This window comes from Thunnus maccoyii, chromosome 6 (genome assembly GCF_910596095.1).
Source record: "Thunnus maccoyii chromosome 6, fThuMac1.1, whole genome shotgun sequence".
Classification (NCBI taxonomy): domain Eukaryota; kingdom Metazoa; phylum Chordata; class Actinopteri; order Scombriformes; family Scombridae; genus Thunnus; species Thunnus maccoyii.
Window position 1 is genome coordinate 13,403,119 of NC_056538.1, and position 26,357 is coordinate 13,429,475.

Here is a 26,357-nt window from a genome sequence, read left to right on the forward strand (position 1 = left end):
GTCTGTCTTTTCCTTTGCTTTCCTGGGCTGTTGAGGAGCAGCGCAGGGAACTAGACGGGAGAGAGCTCCCTGAAGGAATTTATCTTGCTCTCTTTGCACTTCCTCCCTCTGTTCATTCTTGGGACAGAGTGCAGAGGAGGAGAGAAGAGGGAGGGACTGAGAGCAGGACTTCACTCTGCCTTCAGCTGCACAGCTCAGTGTCCCACCTTGCTCCAGAGACAGACACACAAGATAAATACACACAGACATATATTTGCATAGACTGAACTCTGGTAGACAGGGACACAGATTGATAAAGACACACATTCTATACATACAGAGACAAACAAGAACTCAGACAGACAGACAGACAGACAGACAGGTGGTGTCATGGCGTCAGTGGACAGCACTGGTTCGAGTGTCTCCGGACGGCTGAGATCAGGGGATCTACTTCATGCTGGTCTGGCAGTTGCACTGCTGCTCGGTGAGTTATACTTCACTCTATACGTTTAGCCGCCCTGTCATTCCACTCTCTTCCACTGTATCTCTACATTACACCATAATATTGTACTTCTATCTTCTTCATGCCCGTGCGTGGTTGGGTGAATCCCCCTATTTGTCTATAAATTATAACATGTCCTCTACGCTTCCCTCCTTTGCTGTCGTTGTTTCGGTGTTTTATGCTGGTCAGGGTGGGTGGTTCACTGCTGCCACAGTAAATCCATACCTTTTTTATTACTCCACACCAACATCTGCTGTTCTGTCGTTTCTGCTTCAGCTCTCCTGTCTCATCTAGCTCACCTTGTTCTCTTCCCACACCTGCAGGTTAAAATGTGTGGTCATTTCACATGTGATGTTTACTTGTTGCTGTACTGAGGGCATCAAGGTCAATAACATCTGACCCTCGGCTCATCTGAACTTGGACATGTTGACTATCAGGTTGCTGCACTGGATCAGTGACTGGCTGTCCAAATGATCTCCTTCATGCATTAACTTAACAACGTGCAATTTTCAAGGGGAAAAATGAATACAATAGATAGAAAAAGACAATTATGAAAAACCCTTGGTTCAAATTTCATACGTAAAAGCATATTTGTTATAAGTATAGTTCACGTTCATGTGTGTTTATGTGTGGTCATAGTATTACTGGCAGTGACATAGTGGTGCAGTGATGATCTGTGTTTCTGCTCATACACTCCCTGATTTTGTTGTAGCACCCAATAGTGCCCCCACATCCCAAAATTTCCTCCCAGCTCTCAGTTGGATGTTTAAAAACTCACACATAGTTCACAAGTGAACCATTTGGATTTCAACTGAGAGCACTGAAACAACACTGGCGAGTCGTCTTTGGTACTCCAACTCACACCAAGGGTTAATTTCATAAAGCAGTGTTATCTGGATTACTCTGCTGAGGGAAACACATAACAGCTATATTTGCATCAGTTCATATTGCAGAATTCAGGAAGTTATGAGTTTTACTCAGCAAATTTATCAGATTAGTCTGTAATCCTGCTTCATTAGACATGGCCCAAATGTTACCACACAGGAATTTGAGTTGTGTTTTAAACACCACTTTGGCATTCGTTATATGGGTGCCAGTAGTTGTGTTGTTTCACTTTTGAGGCAGTTGCTGTTGCAATTAGTAGGTCACCTTCTTTTATTTTGTTCTGAATTGTTAGGAGGTCTGGTAAATTCTTATGCATTTGATGCAGCTGTGGTAAGTGAAGGCATTTCAAAGGTAAAATGACAAAAACAGAATCAGTAGATTTGCCATCAGAAAGTATTGTTGTAGCCCTGTGTAGTAAAATTAAATTTTATGTCTCACAAGCAAAACAAGAAAAAACAAATTAAGGTTTCGTCACCAATATGAAAGTTATTAATCTCTGCAGCCCTGCATCTGAAACTGTTGATTTAATAACAATCCAGGTCCCAGTGGTAGCCACTGTGGTCCCTCACTTAATGTTGTCAAGAAATTATCATTGTTCCCTTATTATTGTCTTGACCTTCTAAAGACCTTGGACCAAACTAATGCTGAAGACCATCAAACATTTTGTGGCAGCAACCTTCGGGTGTCAGTCACATAACCATTCATAAGTTCTCATTTGTTTAGGTGCTGCCTCTTTGCAGTTTTTCAGTTTGACCCATAATTATTATGTACAGTATGTCATGATGTCATTATGAATTCCCATCACTATTTAAGATAAGATTAATTTAAGATTAATTTAGCCCTGCTGTCAGCCCCAAACCACTTGTAGCAACATTTCCCATCTCCATTCTCCAACATTACAATACTTAATATCAATATTTCATCTGTGATGTTCCATATTCTGTTTTAACACGGCATCTGGTTATTTATCTGAAAATGCACATTAGACATCTGTTGAAAATTCATGCCTGTCTAGACCCCACAACAGTTTATTTCTTGAATGGTTTGCTAGAACATTGCAGCAATCTTTCTCATCAGACCCTTTGGCAACAGAAAATGAAGTCAGGGAAAACACGAGTGGAACAAAGCTGCAGTTAAAGCCAGATATGAAATGTGAAAATAGGCTGAAAATTTCAGGATATTTCAGTATTTCTTAAAGTCCTGCCTTATAAACTACTCAACAATAAACACCTATTTGTAATAATTAACACTACAACAATCAGAGATATCAATGTAGTGTCCAGACTAAGACCACATCCTTGTAACTATATTATTTAGCCTGAGAGTGTCAGTCATTATTCACATAGAGATACTGTGGACGTTAGAAGCCAACATTATAACAGGACCACAAACACGAGTCAGATGACAGACTACTTCAGGGACCAAAGATCCGTTTTTGAAAATAATGATCTGTAATCCCAAAAAAGATCCAAGATCTGTACACACACACACACACACACACACAGAGAGAGAGAAAAACTCACTCACTTCAACCCCATCATTTTTTTCCACTTTCACAAGCCTCTATTGCCTATGTTGCTATATGTTAACATAAGGGATTATGTAACTTTTTTTTTTTTAACAACAAACAGCAGACAATGTAAGAGTTGTGGTACAACTAGCAACAAGACAAACAGATGCAGAGCAGTCCAGGGTGTAACAGCAATTATCAGAAACATTTAGCTGGCATGTAAATATGATAATTATACTATATCATATTACAGAAGACAAGAAAGAATTTATTAATCCTGAAGGAAATTCTTGTGCCAACAACATGTTCAATGCAACAGAAACAGAGAAAGGCATTTCTTAGTCAAATCTAAATATTATGTACAATAAATAAAAAAAATAAAAATAAATAAAAAGATACAATAAATTAGAGAATAGAATAAAACATTTATACATGCAGTGTAGCTATAGACATGCATGTGATAAAATAGAACAACGTAGTTGTCAGTAAAAGTGAGTGAATGAATTTATATTAATATTGAATGATAAAATGATAGAATGGTGGCCACAGTACTGATAGCAGAGGCAAAACAGATGGAGTGAAGATACTGCACTCTCTACAGATATTACACTCAATGTAGATAGTAAATTACTCATTGCACATATTCAGTTTAAGCCTGTAGAGTGTTACATGATGAAATGTTACATGTTATTGTCCTTATTAAGGGGGGTTTTACTGGGTGATCTCCCTGCAAAAGGGGGAATTATAGAGTGTGATGGCCTCCAGCAGAAAGGATCTCCTGTGCTGTTCAGTCCTGCACTGAAGGGCAATGAGTCTCCTGCTGCATGTGCTCTGATGTCCGTCAGGCATGCAGGGGGTGAGAGGGATTGTCCATGATGTTGTGAAGTTTCTTCAGCATCATCCTCTCAGACACATCCACCAGAGTCTCTAGTTCGACTCCCGGACAGAACCAGCCTTTTTATTGAGCTTGTTAAGTCTGTTGGTATCAGCTGCCTTCACCCTGCTGCCCCAGCACACTGCCGCATAGGAGATGACACTCGTCACCACGTAGTGATAGAACATGCACAGCATGGTCCTGCAGATGTTGAAGGACCTGAGCCTCCTCAACAGGAAGAGTTGACTCTGGCCCTTTTTTAACACAGTGTCTGTGTTCCCAGATCAGTCCAGTTGACTGTCAGTGTATACTCCCATGTACTTGTAACCCTCAACCACCTCAACGTCATTCTCCCTGATGGTGACAGGAGTCGGGTGTGTCGTCTGCTTCCTGAAGTCCACGACCAACTCTTTAGTTTTGTGGTTGAGCCCACACCACTCCACAAAGCTATCAACCACCCCCCGATATTCCTCCTCCTGTTTTCTACTGCTACAGCCCACAACAGCCGAGTCATTCAAGAATTACTGAAGATGACACGACTTTGATCTGTACCTGAAGTCAGAGGTAGGGGAGAACGGGGTAAGTAGAGCCAGTGGGTAAAATGAGCCATCCCCTTTATCTAGGTAACCATAAACGAAAGTAATCATGTGACCACAAATTAAGAAAGTATAGTTCACATTACTCAATCCATCTTGGACTAAAGCAGATGGAGAGAGTGGTAAGCAAACCAGAGCAAAAAAAAAGATTTTTGTCATGACAAGTGAATTCATCATGTTACTAAAGTTATCAGTCTTGTATCTTAATCAAAATAGATAAGTTTTGGACATTATTACATGTTAATTTAAGTCAGTGTAAGCTACAAAATAAGGTTATAAATGTAGCAATTGTGGATCTGAGCCACTGTGTGAAATAGTTTGTCAAAATGGAGGTTGTGGGGTAAAATGTGCTGTGATGTTAGGGCAAATATTATTTTCTGATATTCTAGAGACTAGAGACACTGTTCATGTTAACGTTTGATCACTGTTACAAGTGTTACAATGTTGATGAATAAATATCTAATTGTTGACTAATGTTAAGTTAAACACAAACATACTGTTCATACAGACGGGTGACAAATTAAAGGAAAAGCCATCATAAAGTGCCTTAGTGAGGTGTTGGCCACGTGCCACCAGAACAGCTTCAATACACCTTAGCATTGATTCTACAAGTCTCTCGAGGTCTACTGGAGGGATAAACACTGTTCTGCAAAAAGATATTCCCTCGTTTTGATGATGGTGGTGGAGAGCGATGTCTAACACCTCAATCCAAAATCTCCCATAGGTTTCAATTGGTTTGAGATCTGGTGACTGTGAAGGCCTTAGCATATAATTCACATCATTTTCATACTCATCAAACCATTCAGTGACCCCTCATGCCCTATGGATGGGGGCATTGTCATCCTGGAAGAGACCACTCCCATCAGGATAGAAATATTTCATCATAGGATAAAGGTAATCACTCAGAACAACTTTGTATTGATTTGCAGTGACTCTTCCCTCTAAGGGGACAAGTGGACCCAAACCATGCCAGCAAAATGCCCCCCAAAGCATAACAGAGCCACCAGATCCCTTCACTGTAGGGGTCAAGCATTCAGACCTGTACCAGTTTTTCCTTTAATTTTCACCTGTCGGTATACACAAAAGCACAATTACACACTTTACTGAAAATATTCAGGTAACATGTTGAACAATAGGACACAAACATATAATTTTACTTAAAAGTATGAGTTTTTGCCTTTGTTAAATTGATGGCATTAATAAAGTTCAAAATTATCTCAAAATTATTTGATTTTGTGTCATTTTTATATCAGTATTTAATGGTAGCACTTATTACCTCTAGGACACTCAATTTACCCCATCCCCATGCTCATTTTAGCCCTACCTTGGGGTAAATTGTGCCATAGGACTAATTTTTTTTGATGGGTCATTGTTCTAAAACCATAATAATTAGATAAGTTGTTTTAATTTCCATGGGTACACAACAACCTGAGATATATACATATTAACTATTATTTGAAATAAATGCGCTTTTATTTTGCAGTAAAATCATCAAATGTAAAAAGTGGCTCATGTTACCCCATTCTCCCCTATCGAAGGTAAAGAAGAAGAGAGATAAGACAGTCCCCTGCAGCGCTCCAGTGCTGCTCACTAAGGTTTCCGAGGAGCAGTTCTGCAGCCAGACATACTGTGGTCTGCCTGTAAGGTAGTTGGTTACCCAGACCCAACTGTGGGTTGAGGATGAGTCTTTCTAGTGCCTTCATGACATATGAGGTCAGAGCCACTGGCCTGTAGTTGTTGAGGGATAGAGGTTAGGCCTTCCTGGGGACCAAGACAAAGCAAGATGTTTTCCAGAGAACTGGGACCCTCTGCAGTTCAATACTCAGGTTGAAGATCTGTTGGAGGACTCCACACAGCTGAGCGGCACTCCCCCTGAAGACTTTGGGGCTGATGCCATCAGGATCAGTAACTTTGCCAGGGCAAAGTCTACACAGCTCTCTCCTGACGTCGTCGGCTGAGATGGATAGGGTGTCGAAGGCTGGAGGTGCAGGAGCAGGAGGGGGGAGGGGTTGAGGGACGGGGAGGAGTGCTAGGTGGAGGGAGATCTGAGTGTGTTGCAGGAGCAGGGGGGGAGAGATGTAGGGAATGGGGGGGGGGGTGCTCCCGGTTTCCTCCACCTTTACACGTATGTGTACATGTGACCCCACCTTGTCCTCCAACACCTGCAGCTCTGTTGATTGAGTTATTTAACTGTTGTAATTCTCTGCCATGCTGTCATTCATTCACCTTGGAGAGGACATCTCACTTCCCTTACTTCCCCCTATCCATCCCTCATGACTCCCTCCATCTTTTCCTACACACTGTACCCCCTCCATTACTCCTGTTACCATTCGTCTGTCTCCTCTCCCCTCCTCCTCCCTGTCCACTCCCTCCCTTCTCTCCTACCCTTCCCATAACTTCTCTCTCCCTCTTTCTCTCTTCTCAGAGAGGTAATAGTGTCCTCGGTCAGTTCTCTATGGGTTCACTCAGAAATACATTAACCCTTCAATCTCTGGCCTACTTAAAGAAACACCTCACCTTGACAGTCAGCCAAGGACACACACAGTCAGTTGCTCTTCCTCCCATTAGGTTCAGTGATTCAGATATTGATGTTTCCCAACTGGGACAAAGAGATATTTGATAGTGAAGCTAAAAATATCATGCATTCGAGCCTATTACTCACATACACACACAAACATGCACACAAGTACATGCATGTAGACTGTACAGACATACAAGAGTTCGCACACATACAATTACAAACATACAAGTACAACCATGCAGACATAACTTGCATAGGATGTTACTACAGTATATGAATCGGTGGGTGCTGTTAGGACAAACTGTAAGGACAGAGGAAGGGGGCGGAGAGAAAAAAGATAGTAGAGAGCAGAGGTGTAAAATGAGGGAGGTGCGAAATCTATTTCTGGGCATGAGGGGGGACACTCCTCTCAGATATGTAAAAGATCATCATGCTTCCAGTGTAGATAAAGACACTGTGTAGGCCATTTTGAAGGGAGATTCTCTCCTGTATTCTCATTTGTTTTCCTTTACATCATTATTATCACTGAAGCACTGGGTTACAAGCTTTGCTCAGTGGCTTTGTTCCAGCAATTATTGATAGAGGGTAAAAGATTACTCATTATGTACTTAATGCAATTAAGAGTTAAAAAGGTGGTCAATGGATTTAGGAAACTTTTAAAAAATCTTTAAGCAAGTCATTGACTCCATTACTGTCCCACATCAAAAAACCCACAAACATAAACAGACCAACTCCCCACATCTCTTCTCTCCTTATTTAGTCAGTGTCCCTGAGGAACATGTTCTGAGAGCAAGTAAGACAGACAGATGGAGAAAAGGGAGTGAGAGACAAAGCACCCAGAAGAACTAGAAACAGAAAAGAACAAGGAGAACCCAGATGGCCTAAAAGTTGCTACTGAAAGCAGAAGAGACAAGTCAAGATGACTTGAGGTAAAAATATCATATGGTAGATGACAAGAGGAAGGGGTGAGTCTTAGAAGATGGAAGTGCAAATTCCCTAGTATATATTATCATAAAGTACTTTTAATGCAACATTAAACACTTTATTATATGATGGCCCCTGCCCTTCCCTCTCAATCTGTCTTTAGTCTACCTGTTTTTCAGATACCTGGTGGGTGGGGCAGGGGATCATCAGTGACAACTGGGAGCACCTGGGCCTGGTGCTCCCAGGCTCTAAAGGAGGCTGTTTCCCAGTTTATTCAGGAACCCTCCCCATCAGAGCATTTGCATTATGTTTAGTTTGGCAACAGACACACTACCACACATGTATCACCTACACCACTGACTATACTGACTTTTCCACATCCCACAATGTTTTCTCTACTTTATTATCAATAAAATTTAGTTGTAACAACAATTGCCATGTGAACTTGACAGTTACTAGAAAATTGTTTTGGTGAGAAAAATATATAAAGAACACCCAGCATTAAGGTATATAACATAAATGCTACTATCATGTTAATCTATTTGAGGCTGGGGTCTTTTAACCACTTTTGATCATTTCCCTGTTGATCATCACATCGTCAAGTACTGAATTAGCAATGAATTTGGTGACCAAGTCAGTGTTGGCTGCATTCACATTTGCATTTACAAATTTGTGTGTATGTGTGCGTTCGTGTGTAAATCTTTTGTTTTTAAACCAAACTGTCCAGATATGTTATTTAAAAATGAGATTAACATTATTTTAGGTCCAAACTTGCAATCCTCTTGACACTGGGAATATATATATATATATATATATATATATATATACATATATTCCCCATATAAATAGCAGTTGCACTTGGTGATAAACAACTTAATCACAGTAACTTCAAAGTGCCAGTTGTAGAACGTCAGTGTCAAAAAATTGCGATTCATCTCACTTCTAAAGTTAGCAACCCTAACTGATTACAGCGCATCAAGAACACCCAACTTGCTAAAGTAAACAGTGATTTAATTGATATGACCAGAGGGAGTTTTAATGTTTTGTTAATACTGGTATTGATAGGGAAAATCTTGTACTTGTTGAATAATTGTTGAAGAGACTCCACAGGCTCCAGTTGATGCTTACTTGAATATATAAAGTTTATTAAAAACAAATATCTGAGCTCAGAGAAGCCTTCGGCACAGTGTACACACGGATACAGTCATACTAAAAACTTAGCACAAACAGGAAAACAATCACTTCTTATAGGTAGGGGAGAAACACGGACACCGAAGAAATCACAGGTCACTTACTCACACACCAGGCCAAACATCGCCCAATTGATTAACGATAGGTAGGTAAAAGACCTGAGGGGACTGACTATCCTAGACAGAACAAAAAGGCAAAACCTCCTGAGGCAAATGAGGAAATCCATTTTGTCCTGCCTTTACCACAAAACTTACATCAATTTGATCAAAGCAAATTTAAAGAGGGTGGTACACTGGTTAAACTTAATCATGTCAGACAGTAAAGTAAATCATTGAACATTATACTGACTAGGGGTGTGCCCGAATACAAATATGTTATTTGACAAAGCACAGAGAGTAGGTTTTTTACAAATATTTGTTTCATACAAATATTTTAAAAATTATTTGTTTTCGAGAAGAAAAAAAAAAACATGTCAAATATCGGCACACAGGTCAGTTACATCACTATCTCAGTCTTTCTCCTCTGCTCTGCTGTTACGTCTATCAGCAGGTTTCAACGAGGGGAGTCACATCCACGTGCTACATGATGCACATTTCCTTATTTGGACATCACTCCCGTAGTTGGGGGTGTTCCCCAGAGATAAAGCTGAGCTACTGACACATGCAAAGTGCTCCCAAGGGACTCTCCATAACCCGTTGTTCTCTGTCTCCTTTCCACAAAGAAAGGTTGTAATAAAAAGGCAATAAATGAAAAATGCATGTTACACACTGTGCTGTCTCTGTGTTATGGGTATATAAATAGGTAGAGATCTGTCTGCAATGAGGTGATGAGTAAAGTTTTAGCTCAGTAGTCTGCACAGTTGGTTATGATCAGGGGGACTCCAGTTCGAGACCCGGTGTGGGGACTTCCTTTGTAAGGTAGTTTATTAATGAGCACTTATTGTAACACTTTAATATTCTATAATCAAAAGCGTAATAAAAACAAAAACAAAAACAGGTTTTTAAGCCTCTTTCCACCTTTATTTGAATTCAAATACAAATACAAATAATTTTGCTGCCTAAACAAATACAGATACAAATACAAATACAAATACTGGACCATCTGCACATCCCTAATACTGACTAACTAACTACATATGAGTGAAAGGAAATAAAATCAACTGAAATACAAAACCTTTCTGATTAAAGACATAAGATGAAACATTTTAAAATGAAAACACAGTTCTAATATGAAAATCAAGCTTAATGTCTAATAAGATATCTGCAACAGAGTAGTATTCTAACTTGCAGCCAGATATAGATGGTTAAGATACAGTGATTACTACCAGTAATGTAAAACACATTTTAACTTGAGGATGCTTAAGCAAAAACACAAATTTTCAGTTCTCAAGTAGATGCTACAACTAAGAACTGTTCAAAATTCACATGCTTTGGTATGAGTATTGTCTGCACATCCCTAATACTGACTAACTAACTACATATGAGTGAAAGGAAATAAAATCAACTGAAATACAAAACTTTTCTGATTAAAGACATAAGATGAAACATTTTAAAATGAAAACACATTTAAGATGAAACATTTTAAAATGAAAACACAGTTCTAATATGAAAATCAAGCTTAATGTCTAATAAGATATCTGCAACAGAGTAGTATTCTAACTTGCAGCCAGATATAGATGGTTAAGATACAGTGATTACTACCAGTAATGTAAAACACACTTTAACTTGAGGATACTTAAGCAAAAACACACATTTTCAGTTCTCAAGTAGATGCTACAACTAAGAACTGTTCAAAATTCACATGCTTTGGTATGAGTATTGTCTTACATTCCAAGAATTCAATCTGTTGTTACTTTTAAACAGTCAAAAGAATACACTGAATCAATCTTTAATGGGTAAATGTAATGATCAATGAAATGAAAACTGATTATATGAACTTGATATATAGACTTGAGTGTACAAAAACAATCACACAATTTTAGATTGACCGATCAGATATGTTAGTCACATGTTAGTTTACTCTCTACTCTGCACAGTTGTGAAGTCACAACTGAACACTTTCAGAATCAGAATCATCAGAGAAATAGGCTGTCATAATTGGATAGAATGCTTAGGATAGCAACATCTACAGTGCCTGAACTCACATTGTATCTAGCCATAAAGTTAACTGGCTTTGTGATACATTTCTTGACTATAGCAGACACACATGTGCAGATGATGAACAGAATCATAACTCCTATGACAAACAACACAATGCAATGTATAATGGCTGACCCCCAAGGCCCAAGTGCTTCTAAAATACTACCAATCAGATCAAATCCATGGACTCTGTGTAATTCTGCTATGCCCTGTGCTGTGTCATGCACTAGGTCGGCTATGGCTGTGGATGCATCTGATATGTAAGTGAGCACTCTGTCCCTACCACAGTGCAGACCCCCCTTGTGAGGGTAAGATTAAAATCTGAAGCCATACGGTTCTGCTGAGCTATCTTTTTAGTTTCCAACATCTATTGGCCATTGCCATGAGGGTTTTGGCAGTGGAGTTCATGTGCTTCTCTAGTACCTGCGACAGTGCTTTAACCTCTTCCTGGTTCACAAAGACACAATAGAATGGTAACAAGACATCTGCGACACCCTGGAATCCTGGAGTTGTACTAAGTACGCTAGATAACATAGACCCTGCACTGGGCCAACAGGTACACATCCATATGCTTTAGTTCCACATACCATGTAAGCAAACTCAGGGATTGGAGTTGGTGTGGGTAACATTAACCTTAGCAACACTAGAACAATTACTGCGCCCAGATCTTGTGCATGCAAAGATAGAAATCTCATAGGCGTTGGGTAGGCAACATAGAAACAATACGGAGCTGAAGTTAGCTCATAAACATTCAACAGAGGAAATGGCATAAAACAGTCTCTAGTCTTCTCATTTGTACCTGCGGAGAACGAACAGTCGAGCAAAGTCACATTTATAAAATCCAGCGATATGACATTTCCCCAAGGAACCACTGTAGCTAAGGCATTTACTCTTTACAGAGGCGACGTTATAGTAGCTTCGCATCTGTCTGAGTCTGATCTGGAGAAGCAATTAGTCTGCAAGAACCAGCCTAATTGTATGTTAGAAATAACCTCTGTAAAGTGGGTGGAAACTGAGTACCTTATGTAATGCTGAGATAATACTGATTAATTTGAGACACCACAAAATCAACTGATTCTTTCTGTGTTTCTGAAAGAGAGTGAGTGCGATGACCTGGAAAATAACAACCTTGGTTAGTTTCATTGAACTCTTCACTCAAATCATACCAGTCAAACATGTTCCAGTCAGCTCTTGTAATGGAATAGGAACTAACATTGGTGAATGAGTTGAAGTTGGCAATTGTTGACAAATCCAACAGTCGGTTAGGTTTCTGTTACCAGCATAGTCTATCATCATTTGCATTGCTATGTTTGCAGTGTCATAGTAGCTGCGTTTCTTACGCTTGGAGCGGTCTTCTCTTGTTAGCCGACGAGTGTAGTTTTCTTCTGCCAAGTTCATTCTGTCCTTTATTGGTGCTAGAGCCCGAGTACCCTGGTTGGCAGATGTGTGTGAAGGAATAAAGAATTGGTTGTGTTGCGAGTATGTGAGCATGTGCGCTCTGACGATCTTCCCTCTTCGTCAATCTCGAACTCCTCATGGCCAACTAAGGCTTGGTACTCAGATAGCTCACTCATGCCATCGTCCTTGATGAGGAGTACCCATCCGCCTGTGTCAAGGAGGAGCACGGCTGTGCAGAAGAGTCTCTCCGACACCTTGAGGCATGGATCCATTCTGGCTTCCTTTCCATCTTTAGGGCGGTCCTTGTAGTTAGGAGCACCTAGTATGGACATTTCCACCTAGAAGACAGAGACACTTTTTCTAGTGATTTCACAAACGCGAAGTCTCCTGGTTTAAAAGAATGGATAGCCTCTTTCCCTGACTCCGGAAGCCTGTCAGCAACCTGCATATGAAACTTTCTCAAAATGTTGGTTAGGGTTAGCACATAATCAATCATAGATTCCTCTGTCCATTTCAGGGTCGCTCTGTGTGATGTCAGCAGCGGCTTGCACCTGTGGACATAGGTCTTCCCATCAACACTTAATGTGGACTTATCCCTGTTGTTTTGTTAGGTGTACTTCTGATGGAATACAGCACCAAAGGCAAAGCCTCTGACCATTTTAGACCTGTCTGCATGGTTTTGGTCAGCTTTCCCTTAATTATTCCATTCATTCTTTCCACCTGTTCTGAGCTTTGAGGGTGATAAGGGACATGCAACTTCCAATCTATCCCTAACAGTTTGTTCAGCTGCTGGGTAATTTTAAGATGTGAAAGGGGTCCCCCTATCACTGTTAATTCCCTGCGGAAGCCCAAATCTGGGAATTATTTCTCTCATTAGGCATTTTACCACTGTTGGTGTGTCCTCTTTTCTTGTGGGGAACTGAACCCACTTTGAGAACTGATAGATACTTGTATCCCTGGCTTGGAGGCATATGTACAAAGTCTATTTGCATATTTACAAAAGGTCCTGATGGTGGCGGTAGATGATCATGTCTTAATGCTTCTTTACCTTTGTTGTTTTGTAGGCATACTGTGCGTCTGCCTACCAATGATTGTGTTACAGCAGTTATACCTGGGGCAAACCATTGAGTTTGCATCACATGATTCCCCCCCCCTTTCCCGACATGCATTTGGCCATGAGCAACCTGGGCCAACACATGGAGGAGAGACTTAAGGCAAACTGGCCTACCATCAGGGTGGAGCCACAAGCCAGACTCCATTTGTCTACAACCCTCGCTTTCCCACATCATTTTCTCACAACCATCAGTGCAGGATGGGGCACCTGCTACATCATCTAGTGAGGTGAGTGGCAAAAGAACAGGAGGTTTCAAGGATGGGCACTGAAGCACCATAGAGGATGAGGTAAGCAACATGGTCTGCTAATGCATTACCTTTAGAAACAGAGTCAGTACCACCTGTGTGTGCAGCACATTTCACAACAGCTAGACTATGGGGAAACAGAATAGCTTTCAACAGATAAGTAATGAGATCAGCATGGTGGATTGGTTTACCAGAAGATTTCAGGAAACCACTAAGTTTCCATAAAGCTCTGAAATCATGTGTGATGCCGAAAGCATAACGCAAATTGGTGTAGATAGTAGCTGTTTGGCTCAGCCAAAATACAAGCACATGTCAATGCACATAACTCTGCCTGCTGAGCTGAGGTTCCTGTGGGCAGAGCATAAGCTTCCAATACATTTTTCAGCCCCAGAGGCTGCCGCTTGTACAGGAGGCAGCTTAGAAGAATAGAAAACTACTGGGCGATAATAAGAACCATGTTTCTGAACCGAGATGCCTGAGGTGAAGCCGTTGGACTCATGTACATACAGATGAAAAGGCAGATTGTAATCAGGCAGTCCCAAAGCTGGTGCTGATGTGAGAGCATTCTTCAAGTCTCTGTATGCAGATGTCATGCTTTCAGTCCACTGAATTGGGTCAGCAGCTGAGTCCGGAGTAGCAGCACGAAGCACAGAGTCCATAGCAGTATAACCATGAATCCAGTGTCTGCAATAGTTGGTCATACCCAAGAAGGAGCACATTTCTGCTTTAGTGTGAGGAGGATGAATTGCAGTTAGCAGCTTGAGCCTTTCTGGTGAGAGGAGGTGGCAGCCATTTTCCAACAGGTAGCCCAAATAGGAGACCCTCCCTTGGCAAAACTGTAACTTAGCAAGTGATGCTCTGTGTCCTTTTTCAGCTAGACAGCTTAAAAGGATAATAGAGTCAGTTTTACAGCCCTCCTCTGAGGGGAAGGCCAACAGGAGGTCATCAGCATACTGGAGCAACATACTACCACCAGGAAATACAAGGTCATCAAGGTCTCTCTTTACTGCAGCAGCGTAAATAGAAGGAGAAAATCCCTGAGGAGCTCTAGTGAATGTGTATTGCTGACCCTCAAAGGTGAAAGCAAAAAGGATTTTGCTTTCAGGGTGCAGTGGGATGGAGAAAAAGGCCGAACACAAATCCACAACTGTGTAAAATTTAGAATTTGAGGGTAATGAGGCCAAAATAGGATTTACAATGGGCATGACAGCAACTACAATAGAGTTAATTGCTTTAAGGTCTTGTACGAAGCACCATTCTCCAGGTCTGCCTGCTTTTGGAATTGGGAGTATTGGTGTATTACAAGGACTAGAAGTAGGTATGAATACCCCTTGTTCTAGAAGTGAGTTCATCACAGGCTGAATTCCTTTAATTGCTTCCTGAGGTAAATGGTATTGCTTTATTCATGGCAAAATTACGTTTGGTTTTACAGTGACTCTGTGAGGAGGAGCTGAAGTTACAAAGCTGACATGATTTTTATGGAGAGCCCATAAAGTTGCAGGTACGTCAGCTAACTCTAGGGGCGGCTGCAACTGCAATGTTGGATCAGGTGAAAGGCATTTAAGTGAAAATGGCAACGGCTGTGAGTCAGGCAGAGACAGCACCCACTTTGCGTGTGAAAGAGAATGTAAACAACCAAGAGCTGCTGAGAGTGTGTGTGTATTTTCCTGTGTGTATGCCTGAGCCTTATCAGCTAGTCTCTGCACCATGAGCGCCAAATCAGCATGTTGGAAAGAGGGAGAGAGAGCCAATGGAATGTGAGGAACAAGGGCGGAATTGTGAAACAGCCCCTGTTGGTCATTGGACAATTTCACAGCAGCAGCACAACCTTCAGGGCTGAAAAAAACATAAGAGGAGGCCTACAAGGAAGTGGGCTGTCCCAGAAAAGCTGGGACACCTGTCCTCCCACATTTATTACATTTATCCTTACACCTGTCTCTGCAAGCCCCGCCCTCTGCAGAGAGCTGGGCCATGTTGTGGACAGTTGAAGTTTTAGTGTTTTGGAATACGCCATTTTTATCTAAGTTTGCCAGTGTATGTCTCATGTCTGTAAATGACTTTTTCTGCCAATCTGGATCCCTAAACTTAATCAAGGTTGCAACATTGGGCGAAAGTCCGTTTAACAAAGTTTGTACTGTCAGGGGGTTACACTGCTTCATTTCAATGCATGCTTTCGCCTCCCACACTGTGTGTAACCTGTTAACAAACTCTGTCACAGTCCCTTTTGGCTGTTGATGACAAGCAGTCACAACACTGAAATCAGCCGTCTTTCTAGCACTTTTCTCTATGCTGTCTTTACACACAGCCAACCATGATTTTCATGAGTTTGGTAGCAGCCAGTCACCTTCAGTGGTGGCTATAGGCATATTGAAGTTATCTTTTACATTCACCCATTCACTTTTGTACGGTAACTGCAACAGTATCCCAGCATAATGCGCATCAGGGAGCGCATTATATGTTGTGCACCACATATGCAGCCACTCGTAAAAGGCTTTTGGTTTGAGCCAAGGAACTGGAGCAAGTTCAACTATTTCAGTTAATTTGCCTGGAGTCCAAGGTTTTAGGATTGCATGATTTCCTATCATTATTTTGGGGAAAGTGTTAACTGTTTTGATTTTAGCTGATCTCTTGCCAGTCATTCTACTGAACCTTTCCTTATTAACAGCTGTTTTCCTGCCTGTTGTTTCATTAACAGTTGTTTCTCTGCTTTTTTAGTCTGCTGGCAGCTGATTTTGTAGTAGATGTTACATTTTCATCTTATTCTCCCACTTCTTCCTCGTCCTCCTCTCCTCCTCCATCTTCCTCTTCTTCCTGCTCTTCCTCTCCTTCCCGTTCTGTTTGCTGTATTTGTTGTTTTAGTGCTTTTTGTGAGGCTTTATCATCTGTTTTCTTGCCTACAGTGTTGATAGGTTTAACTATTTTGGTTCTTACCTGTTGTTTAAGCTTGATTTGGTTGGTTGAGTGTTAACGCTCACTTGTTCACAAATTTCGTCAATTAGTGAGATTGAAGTCTCATCTCTCTTCGGTTTGGTTGATTTATTCTCTTGTGAGTTCTCTAGGGACCCAGGGAAGGACACATGTTTGCTTTTGGGAGTCTTTGGTTACTTTTTGCACATATACCAGTTATCCCAATCAGCAGCCCCTTTTTGTGATTTCATTATGTCAGTCATTATTTTTTGGTTTGGAGCTGAATGACCTGGCAATTGGTCATTCTCCATCAGTCCATGCATTTAGCTCATGTCTAAAAGGCAGCACGCAATATTCGCCTGCTTGCTGTGCCACTATGTCTGCGGGTGAGTCTGGCGGAATGAAATGTGCATCTTTGTTTACCTTTTCTCTTTCCCTACAGATTCGATCTATTTTAGCTTGCAGGTGTTTAGGAATTTGTGGACGTGTTATTTCAAGAACTTGTGCTTTAGTTTTATTAGACCCCATTTTAGCAACCCATCTTATTATTTACAGGACAGCAGCGAGGAATGAGGATCATAAGCCAAGAGATAGAAGAAAAAGGTTTATACTTGCAGAACAGAAGAGAAGGGTGAGAGCAATAAACAGTATTAAGTGTGGTAGAATCGCGAGAGGTAGTTCCTGTAAATTAATTAAAGCAGCATCAATTCACACAATACAACATATGATTCATACATTCAGTGCAACTGGATGCCCTTGTGGGTTTAAGTTTTGACTGTGAAGACAGCTGTGGTGACTGTGGGATTTCCACACTCAAAGTGTATACCTCTCTCCCTCCTTTTTCTCTGTAACCAGAGTGAGTTGCCTTTACTGCACTCAAAGTGAGGGTGAGTCCCTGCCATTCACATACATTAAGCCAATTATTCTTTTAAATACAGTTTAGCAATATGGTTTTTTATGATACCATCAAGAGGCACACAGGGTAAGACAAAGAAAAGGAAAACAATTATTTTACTTGCCCAGTACCCATCTCTTTTGGTATCCTGCCGACAACGCCAAATCTGATAGGGAATATCTTGTACTTGTTAAATAATTGTTGAAGAGAATCCACAAGCTCCAGATGATGCTTACTTGCATATATAAAGTTTATTGAAAACAAATATCTGAGCTCAGAGAAGCCTTTAGCACAGTGTACACATGGATGCAGTCATACCAAAAACTAAGCACAAACAGGAAAACAATCACTTCCTATAGAGTTGCTCAGGTCACGCCACCAAGGAGCGGAGAAACAAGGACACTTGGTGTCAGAATGAATTCTAATTGAAAAATAATGTGGGCAGCTGTTGTTACCCATCCAAGTTTACAACCTTATCTCCCAGCCTGGCGCCGTGAAGCTAAAAAATCTCTTGTATGCGACCGTGGAGGACAAAGTGAGGCCCTGTAGATGAAAAGACTTAGCACATAAGTTGAACATTTCCATAAATTGAACATTGAACATCTCTTCTTCACAAATGAGCATTTTTTCTATCACAGGTGTCATCACAGAACTGCAAAGCAGGTGGTGCCAAATTCTTATATAGATGTAAGTCCTTCACAAACACAGGAATACATGCACTCTAATACTGTTTGCACCATGTCCAAGTGCAATGTGATCCTGAGCAGTGTAGTGAAGAGCATTTATAAATAGGCCTCAAGTGCATGAGAGACACTAGAGCAATAATCTGAGAATTACACCAGCTGTCATTGAAAAACCAACATAACCCACCCAGTAGGACCCAAACTAATACAAGATAAGCTGTCTGTTTTGGAAATGAAAGAGTTACCATGTGTTTTCTGCTTTGTACAACAATATCACAGGACACCAATTATATTTTGCAATAAATGAGATTTATGTTTTTGTTTGGGTTTGACAGTGTTTCTGTCTCACTACTATGTTAACATGCACAAAATATTCCAGTTTTTGCCCTTATTCTGAAAAAGACAATATTCCTACTAAGCTGTTCACATTGCTAATGAAAAGGAATATTCCGCTAATATTTCCGTTTACATGCAGAGAGTTTTCAGGGTTTCCCTCTGCTCCAGTGGGAACAGGAATCACGAGATCTCCGCAGGCAGTGTAAACCAGCAAGGTGAAAAACATTAGTGAGCTGTTGCCTGATATTTATAAGTGATATTGATATGACTGATAAATTTATAGTTACAGGCACATCCAGTACCTAGGTTGTCTCATGATGTTTACTACACTGCTGAGTGTTTTTGGTGCATCACACCGAGTCGTCACCATCAGTCATGTCAGGATAATAACCAATCCCCTCCGTCCCCATCGTGGAGAAGGCTGTTTTTCCAACCTGCCTTGAACAGCTCTCAACTCTCCTCTCATTCTTCTCCTCTGTCTGCCTTCCTGCTCCAGCATATTTTATTTTGCCTGCAAGGGGGGGGGGTGTTACACAACCAGCCATGCATCTCTATCCCAGCCTTGCAAACTGTTGGTTTGTTTAACCCAATTAAAAAAAAAAAAAACAAGTATAACAATATTCAGCAAAACTTAAATGTGTTTCTCTTTTGACTTTGAACCTTTCTCAAAAGTTTTGACCTTTTTCTATCTTTTACCAATTGGAAAGCTCCTAACTAAAGCGCCCACACTCACATGCACACACTCACTCTGGAACTAAAATAAAATAGCTGCCTTTAAACCAAAAACAAAATGTTGCAGGCCTGAGTTGTTGCTTGGGAGCCTAGTGACCTAAAACAAATGGCTGCTTCACTTGCTAATGCAAGCTATCGAATAAAAATGCACGTGCAGTGGCTAGTTGTTACTCACAAATCCCTGAGTTGAAACATGGGCGAAGGATGAAGATCTGGGCGATGCATGACAAGGGGAGCAATGAGTGAGGTTACAGGCTAGGGGGCGACAAAAGTCCAGACAAAGTGTTAGCTGAGCAGGAGACATCTACTCTTCCATAGAGTCAAAGGAGTGTTTCCTGGTCCTCAGTCTAACTAATGTACGTGACAGTTTTTCTCAGTCACTTAACTCATCCAAAAGCTCCTTTATTTCTCATGCCGAGTTCATCTTGTGCTTTAAAATAGTTGACAACATTAAAACATACTAGCAACACATAGTAACATTAGCTGCTACTAAAGTGAAATATGTGCTAATATAACTAGCACGCTAATGCGCTGATTGCGATTAGCATCTGTATTTTACACACATCGTGATGAAGCTATACAAAAAATACATACAGAGAGGTATTTACCCTCTGCAGGTTGCAACATGTCTGTTACCCATTGGAAAAACTCTGCATCCGCCAAAGTAATGAACATAAACACTCTCCAGCAGCATACAACTTTCACATAGTTCCTCTGTTTGTCGTCTGACTAGCCTGTGGCTTTAATCTAGGGGTCTCCTTGACAAGAAGGAGATGACGACAACAATGAAACAGGGTTTCATCAGTTTGATACTGAAATCAAACAAAGACTCTCTATCAATAAACTGGAGACTGATCACACTCCTAAATGTGGATTATAAATTATTTGCACTTGTATGTGCTAGACGTTTAAAAAGAAATCTTGAAGAGATTATAAATGAAACCCAAACAGGCTTCATGGCAAATAGACATATAAGTCACAATATAAGATTGGTTTTAGATTTACTTGACTACTCAGAATATGTGGAGTCACAGGTGGTCATTGTAATTCTTGACTTGATAAGGTGTAAAATTTGATAAGGTGGAACATCATTTTATAAGATTTTAGATATATTTGGGTTTGGGGAAAACTTTATTTCAGTAGTGAAAATGTTATACAAAGACATCAATAGTAATTTAATGATTTATCCCAATACCTCCAAAAGATATCCTGTTAACAGATCAGTGCGTCAAGGCTTTCCAATTTCTCCTTTTCTGTTTCTAATTGTTGCAGACTTACTTTTGTTAAAGGTCTTAAACAGTCCCAATATAAATGGTCTAACTATGTGTCAGTTGGATATTCGAATTTCACAACTAGCAGATGATACAGTTTTGTTTCTGAAAGATAAACACCAAATTGAACCAACCATACAACTGATTAATGAATCTTCGAGAGCATCCGTGCTGCATCTTAACATAGGACAATGTGAACTTTTAAGCCTAACTGATACAGATGGGGAAAGCATATGCAACATTCCAGTGAAAAAAACTGTCAAATACTTAGGTATCTATGTAACTAAAGATATGTTAGCCAGACAACAACTTAACTTTCTTCTTAAAAAGGCAAAAAATGTTATTATTAAATATCTACTTATTTGTAATTTTAACATTACCAAATTGCCTTTAAAATGATGTTAATTTTATCAATAGGCCCTCCTAGCTTGGAAATTATGTTACATACATAACTTTTCCCCACACAAAACCATCATTTGGAATAATGGAGACATTACAAATCTATCTTGAAGCAAAATTGATTTGGTATTATTTATGTGAGTGATTTTTTTATGCTTATTGCTGATGATATTTATTGCTTAGTTATGAACAATTCCTGCGGCTGTGGCTCAGGAGGTAGAGCAGGTTGTCCACTAATTGGAAGATTGGTGGTTTGATTCCTGGCTCCTCTAGTCCACATGACGAAGTGTCCTTGGGCAAGATGCTGAACCTCAAATTGCTCCTAATGGCTGTGCCATCAGTGTATCAATGTGTGTGAATGGTTAGTTCCCTCTGATGGGCAGGTTGGGACCTTGTATGGAAGCCCCTGTATCCATTCAGTGTATGAATGTGTGTGAATGGGTGAATGTGACTCGTAGTGTAAAATCGCTTTGAGTGGCCAGAAGACTAGAAAGGCGCTATACAAGTACAGTCCATTTACTATTTCTTGTTAAATACTTTCCTGTAACAAGCAGAGAATTCAATTACGTAATCAAAGCTATTCCTTATGGTCTCACACATCCAATGAAGAGTCATCTTCAATATCAAGACGCACTAAGGATAGAACCCCTTTTGATGATAAATGTATTGACATTATGAATAATAAATGCAACAATAAACATATACGTTATATATTTTATGAAAGAAGGAAAATTACTGCCAGGAGAAAAGCTTTCTGGAACAACATTTTTATGGTTATTGATTGGCAGAGGGCATGGCTATTACCATTCAAATTCTGCATTGCCAATAAGATTAAAGAAGTACAAATTAAAATTTTACACAACATATATCCAACAAATCCATATTTCTCCAAGTTTTTAGATATTGAAAACATTTTTTGCAATGTAAAGATTTGTTTAGATTTTGTTTGTTCCACTTAACTGGTTTTAATGGAATACTTTTTAAAATTTTAAGATTATTTATGCATCTCTAGTCATTTACATTTGTCTAAACTGAAACATTTTCAGACTGGGCTAAAGTAGAAAAGTTGAACAGATTCTAAAAATTCATTATTCCACTGAAAGACAATTTTTCATGGAGGTCCTGAGGTTATAGTCTCTGTGACATCTGTCCTCAACCACATATTTTCTCTTAAAAAACGCTCTGAAGAAGGCTCTGTGCCAAAACGCGTAAGTGTTTTTTAATGTGATGTGAGCCAAATAAACACATGAAATGTCCTCCTTGACTAGGAAATTTGAGATGTGCTACCTTTTTTTTTTTTTTTTTTTTTTTTTTACATTTTTGGAACATATTTTTTCCATATCCCCTCAGCAGTATCCCCCTCGACAATCACTGGCAGTGTGCTATTACAATGGGACTGCACATAAGTCATGTGTGGGTGGGGGAAGTCAACTGGTCTGATAGAACTGCTGTTAGGCTCTGAATGAGAGGAAGGACTTCATGGAAACAGAATAAATCATGTCGTTATATTTTGCACAGAACTAGTATTATGAATTATGACTAGAAAGACTTTCCCAAATCCTAAAGTTTAAACTTCAGCCACACTTGTAGTAGCTATAAATTGTGAGATCAACACGCTTTAGCTTCATCCAGCCACAAGCCTTCATCTGGGACATCATATGACAAATCAAAAAAAGACTTTTACCTGCAGTCTGAATGAAACCTGACTGTAATGCAGTATTTAAGGTCACACTCTCCACCTGTAACACAATCTTGGGATGATTCCAACTGACTAAACATCTAATGACAACTCTATCAGTCACCAAGGCTTCAGTATCTCTGAAGGTTTCTGTCCATCACAACAGATACAAACCTATCTGGCATAGATGGCTACACCATCAGCCATACATTGAGTTTGAGTTTTGACTCAAGAAACAGCCAACACTGTCCATTCAGCAACAGAAATAAATAAATTGTGTCAATAGAGATTAATGTGGTATGTTGAAAAAAATATTACATAATATCTTTTTGAGTTGATATCACCTTTAGAAAAAAAGTGGAGTAGCGAAGGAAAAAAAGCTGTTCTTTCATAAGCTGTGCATAAAGTAACTGCCATGACTCACCATCTCCTTTACAGCAATCCTAGCTGGACAATATCCCAGAGTGCCAATATACAAACACTTCCTTTATACCTTTTCATGTTTACTTAATGATTTTCTGGCAATGTATCTTGCACTTTGATAATACCTGTTGACTTCTATCTAGAGTATGTTGCGTTTGGCCTGTGTATGCTCTGTACTACATTTTTACTTTAGTTTTCTGTTTATGGTGGTGTGTTTTTAAAGTTTATCAAAAGCAAAGTTTTCAGTGTTATTGTGTCCTGTTTGTCTTTTTCTCAACCCCTCTTTCTCTCTCTTCCTCTGTCCAGGTGTATGGAGTGTTGGTGGACTGGAGGTGTCGACAGGGAAAGTTTCCTCAATTGAAGCAATGAATGGCTCCACAGTCCTGCTGCCCTGCACCTACTCCTCCTGTATTGGCATTAAAAACCTCTACTTCAACTGGCACTATAATGACAATGGAAGCATGATCAAGGTACAACGTACGCACACATGCCCGCACACACACACACGCAAGCAGAAGCAACATGCATATACTGCACAAATGCACAAACACACAAATGTCCAATATTTTCATGTTATAGATTTATTTGCATATGCAGATATACCTGATAACTATTTCTGTGTACATGCATGTATATAGCTATGCGAGGCGGTGATTCCTGTCGAGGGCGTGGAGCCCAAGGTCAGTGTGTACCATGACCGTGTGGAGTTTGTTGGCTCCTCAAAGAGCAACAACATCTCCATCCTGCTGTGGAACATCACCTTTGAAGATGAGGGAGAATATATCTGTTTCGCCAGAAACCCAAAAGAGAAGAGCCGCAACCACAGTGCTATCTTCACTCTTATAGTGGTGGACCAAAGTATGTGACACATGCACACATTTGTATACACCTGGTACCCAACAATACCTAACTTTATCTAATCTAACCCTTTGACAGTGCTTATACCCTGAGACAGACAAAGAAGCTTTCTCTGCATCTCTCTGTGCTTTTCTTTCTCCCTACCGATGTATTTCCCTCTCTCCCTCTTTTCAGTGAAAGAAGTTGACAATACTTTGACAGTCATCATTGTCTCAGTGCTGGGCGGAGTCATTGGCTTAGTTATCATTGTCATGGTGATAAAGGCCTTGGTGGTTCACTTCCTGCTGAAAGATGATGAGAAAAAGTGAGTATATCCCTGAAGATGGTGATAACAGAGTAAACTAAAAACATTGCTATATTGATTATATACAGTAATATGCTTGGTACAGAATAAATTACTTGCACCATTTGTGACTCTGACTCCCTTGTGTGGTGACCCACTAGTGTATTAGTTAATAACTTTTTGAAAAATTGGGATTATTTAATGTTCTTCTCTGCACTTCTGTTAAATGATCACAAAAAACAAATAGAGCAGATGGCAATACTGTCATATTGACAGTGGACAATATGGGCTGCAATAATATGACAATTAACCTCACTGAAGGGCTGCACCGTGGCACAGTGTTTAAGTAAAGGTCCTCAGTTCAAACCCAGTAGCTGGCTCAGGCCTTGTCATCTATCACATTATGTTCACATCAATGAACTTCTTTGACATGTGTTTCAGTAAAATAATTATTATTTTGAATTTATGTCTAACACAAGGTTATTATTTGGGGCACTGTGGGTAATGTGAAAGCCTTGCAGTTTATACAGCCTTTATCACTCTCATGTTTCTTCTTTTATGGGTGTACATTTTAACCTTTGGTTTCTCTATTCCCTGCAGTAAAGAGTGCCTGGTGAGCTCCTCAGGGAATGATAATACAGAAAATGGACTTTCAGGAGCCAAAGCTGACAACAAAGGGACACCAAAGGCATGAGCAAAATGCAAAGTATGTCTGTATGTTTGTATATATGTTAGACAAATGTACACGTTCAGAGAAAATGCTGTTATCGATGGACTGTTTTATCTTACTAGTGGCTAAACATGTAAATGTATATTTTAAATCATGCTTGAGATTTGAGAAGTGTGAAATGTGCATAGGCCTGGATCATTCTCACCTTCATGGCAGGCCATTTGTTACAGAGTACAGCCTCTGTTATCAAACTCTGCTCTCGATTTTACAAACACTTATTCTATAGATATCTATCCCTTATATGTTACACTTATTACCTAAGTTTAGAGGGAGAAATTTTCACAAAGCAGAACCTCAGTTGTCTTAAGCAATTTTTATACACCAAATTTCAAAAATAAACTGCCACTCTGAAATACATTTATCAGGCTCAAGTTAACAAGCTGCCTTTGATTCTTGGTTTGGAATTCATGTGGCCATAATCCACAGATCTGTGTCAAACTTGGACCCCGACAAACCTGATCAGTGGGAACACACTCACTCACTTTGATGCCATGATGGATTGCCATAATCCATGAACTGCCATGATGTCAACTGAAGAACAGCACAAACTGCTGAAATGGTTCTCCTTGACCCCCACTTAAGACTAAAGCAAATCCGCATGTAAACCCAAACCAGAGGACCATTCAACAAGGGTTTTGTTTACAAGTATAAGCAAACAGTTTTTTGGTAATTTAATTAAAACAGGTATATGTACATATACACACATACACACACACACACACACACACACACACACACACACATATATTTTAACAGTGCATGTAAAATGGCATTTTAACATTTAAGGATTAGGTACCAAGTAGTACACTTTACTCCTGAATGAACATTTTTTAAATACAGTTTACTGATCTTGTGAGTAACAGCAAACCATATGTTGGTTTGCAAGAGGTCTTTAAAGCCTATTTTTTCCTGACTTTTGTCCTGATGTTACTATCAACCTTAACTACTGCCATTCTGAACTTCAACTTGCATGTTTACTGCTGGGTCCAGGTTTGACATGCTGTGAGGGTGATCAACTACAACAAACTAAACAGATTTTGATCAACTACTGGCTGGTTAAGGCTGACAACTGGGCTTTCTAAGGTGACTGAATGATCCAGTTCTGCACAGTTTTTATTGTTTTGCTTTAGATGAAACACAGGTGCCTGTTCTGCTTCTACTCCCTCCGCTGGTGGGAGGATAAAAACACAGAAAAAAACAAAAAAAAAAACCAACCCTAACCCTCATCAAAGACAATCCCCAGACTACCCAGCTCCCTATAGAAAAGAATGAACTTAATCATGCT

At 40.0% G+C, this 26,357-nt stretch overlaps 1 protein-coding gene across 2 annotated transcripts; it reads left to right on the plus strand.

Moving 5' to 3' along the window:
* Positions 1-122: 122 nt before the first annotated feature.
* LOC121898302 (sodium channel subunit beta-4-like) lies at positions 123-25,770 on the plus strand. 2 transcript variants are annotated; one of them, XM_042413295.1, is made up of 5 exons: positions 123-463; positions 23,508-23,671; positions 23,840-24,059; positions 24,234-24,363; positions 24,943-25,770. In XM_042413295.1, exons 1-5 carry the CDS (start codon positions 370-372, stop codon positions 25,034-25,036), a joined length of 702 nt encoding a protein of 233 aa, XP_042269229.1. In that variant the 5' UTR covers positions 123-369; the 3' UTR covers positions 25,037-25,770. The 2 variants fall into 2 exon arrangements, with proteins under 2 accessions (XP_042269229.1, XP_042269230.1); XM_042413296.1 differs by lacking the exon at positions 123-463 and adding an exon at positions 17,356-17,415.
* Positions 25,771-26,357: the final 587 nt, after the last annotated feature.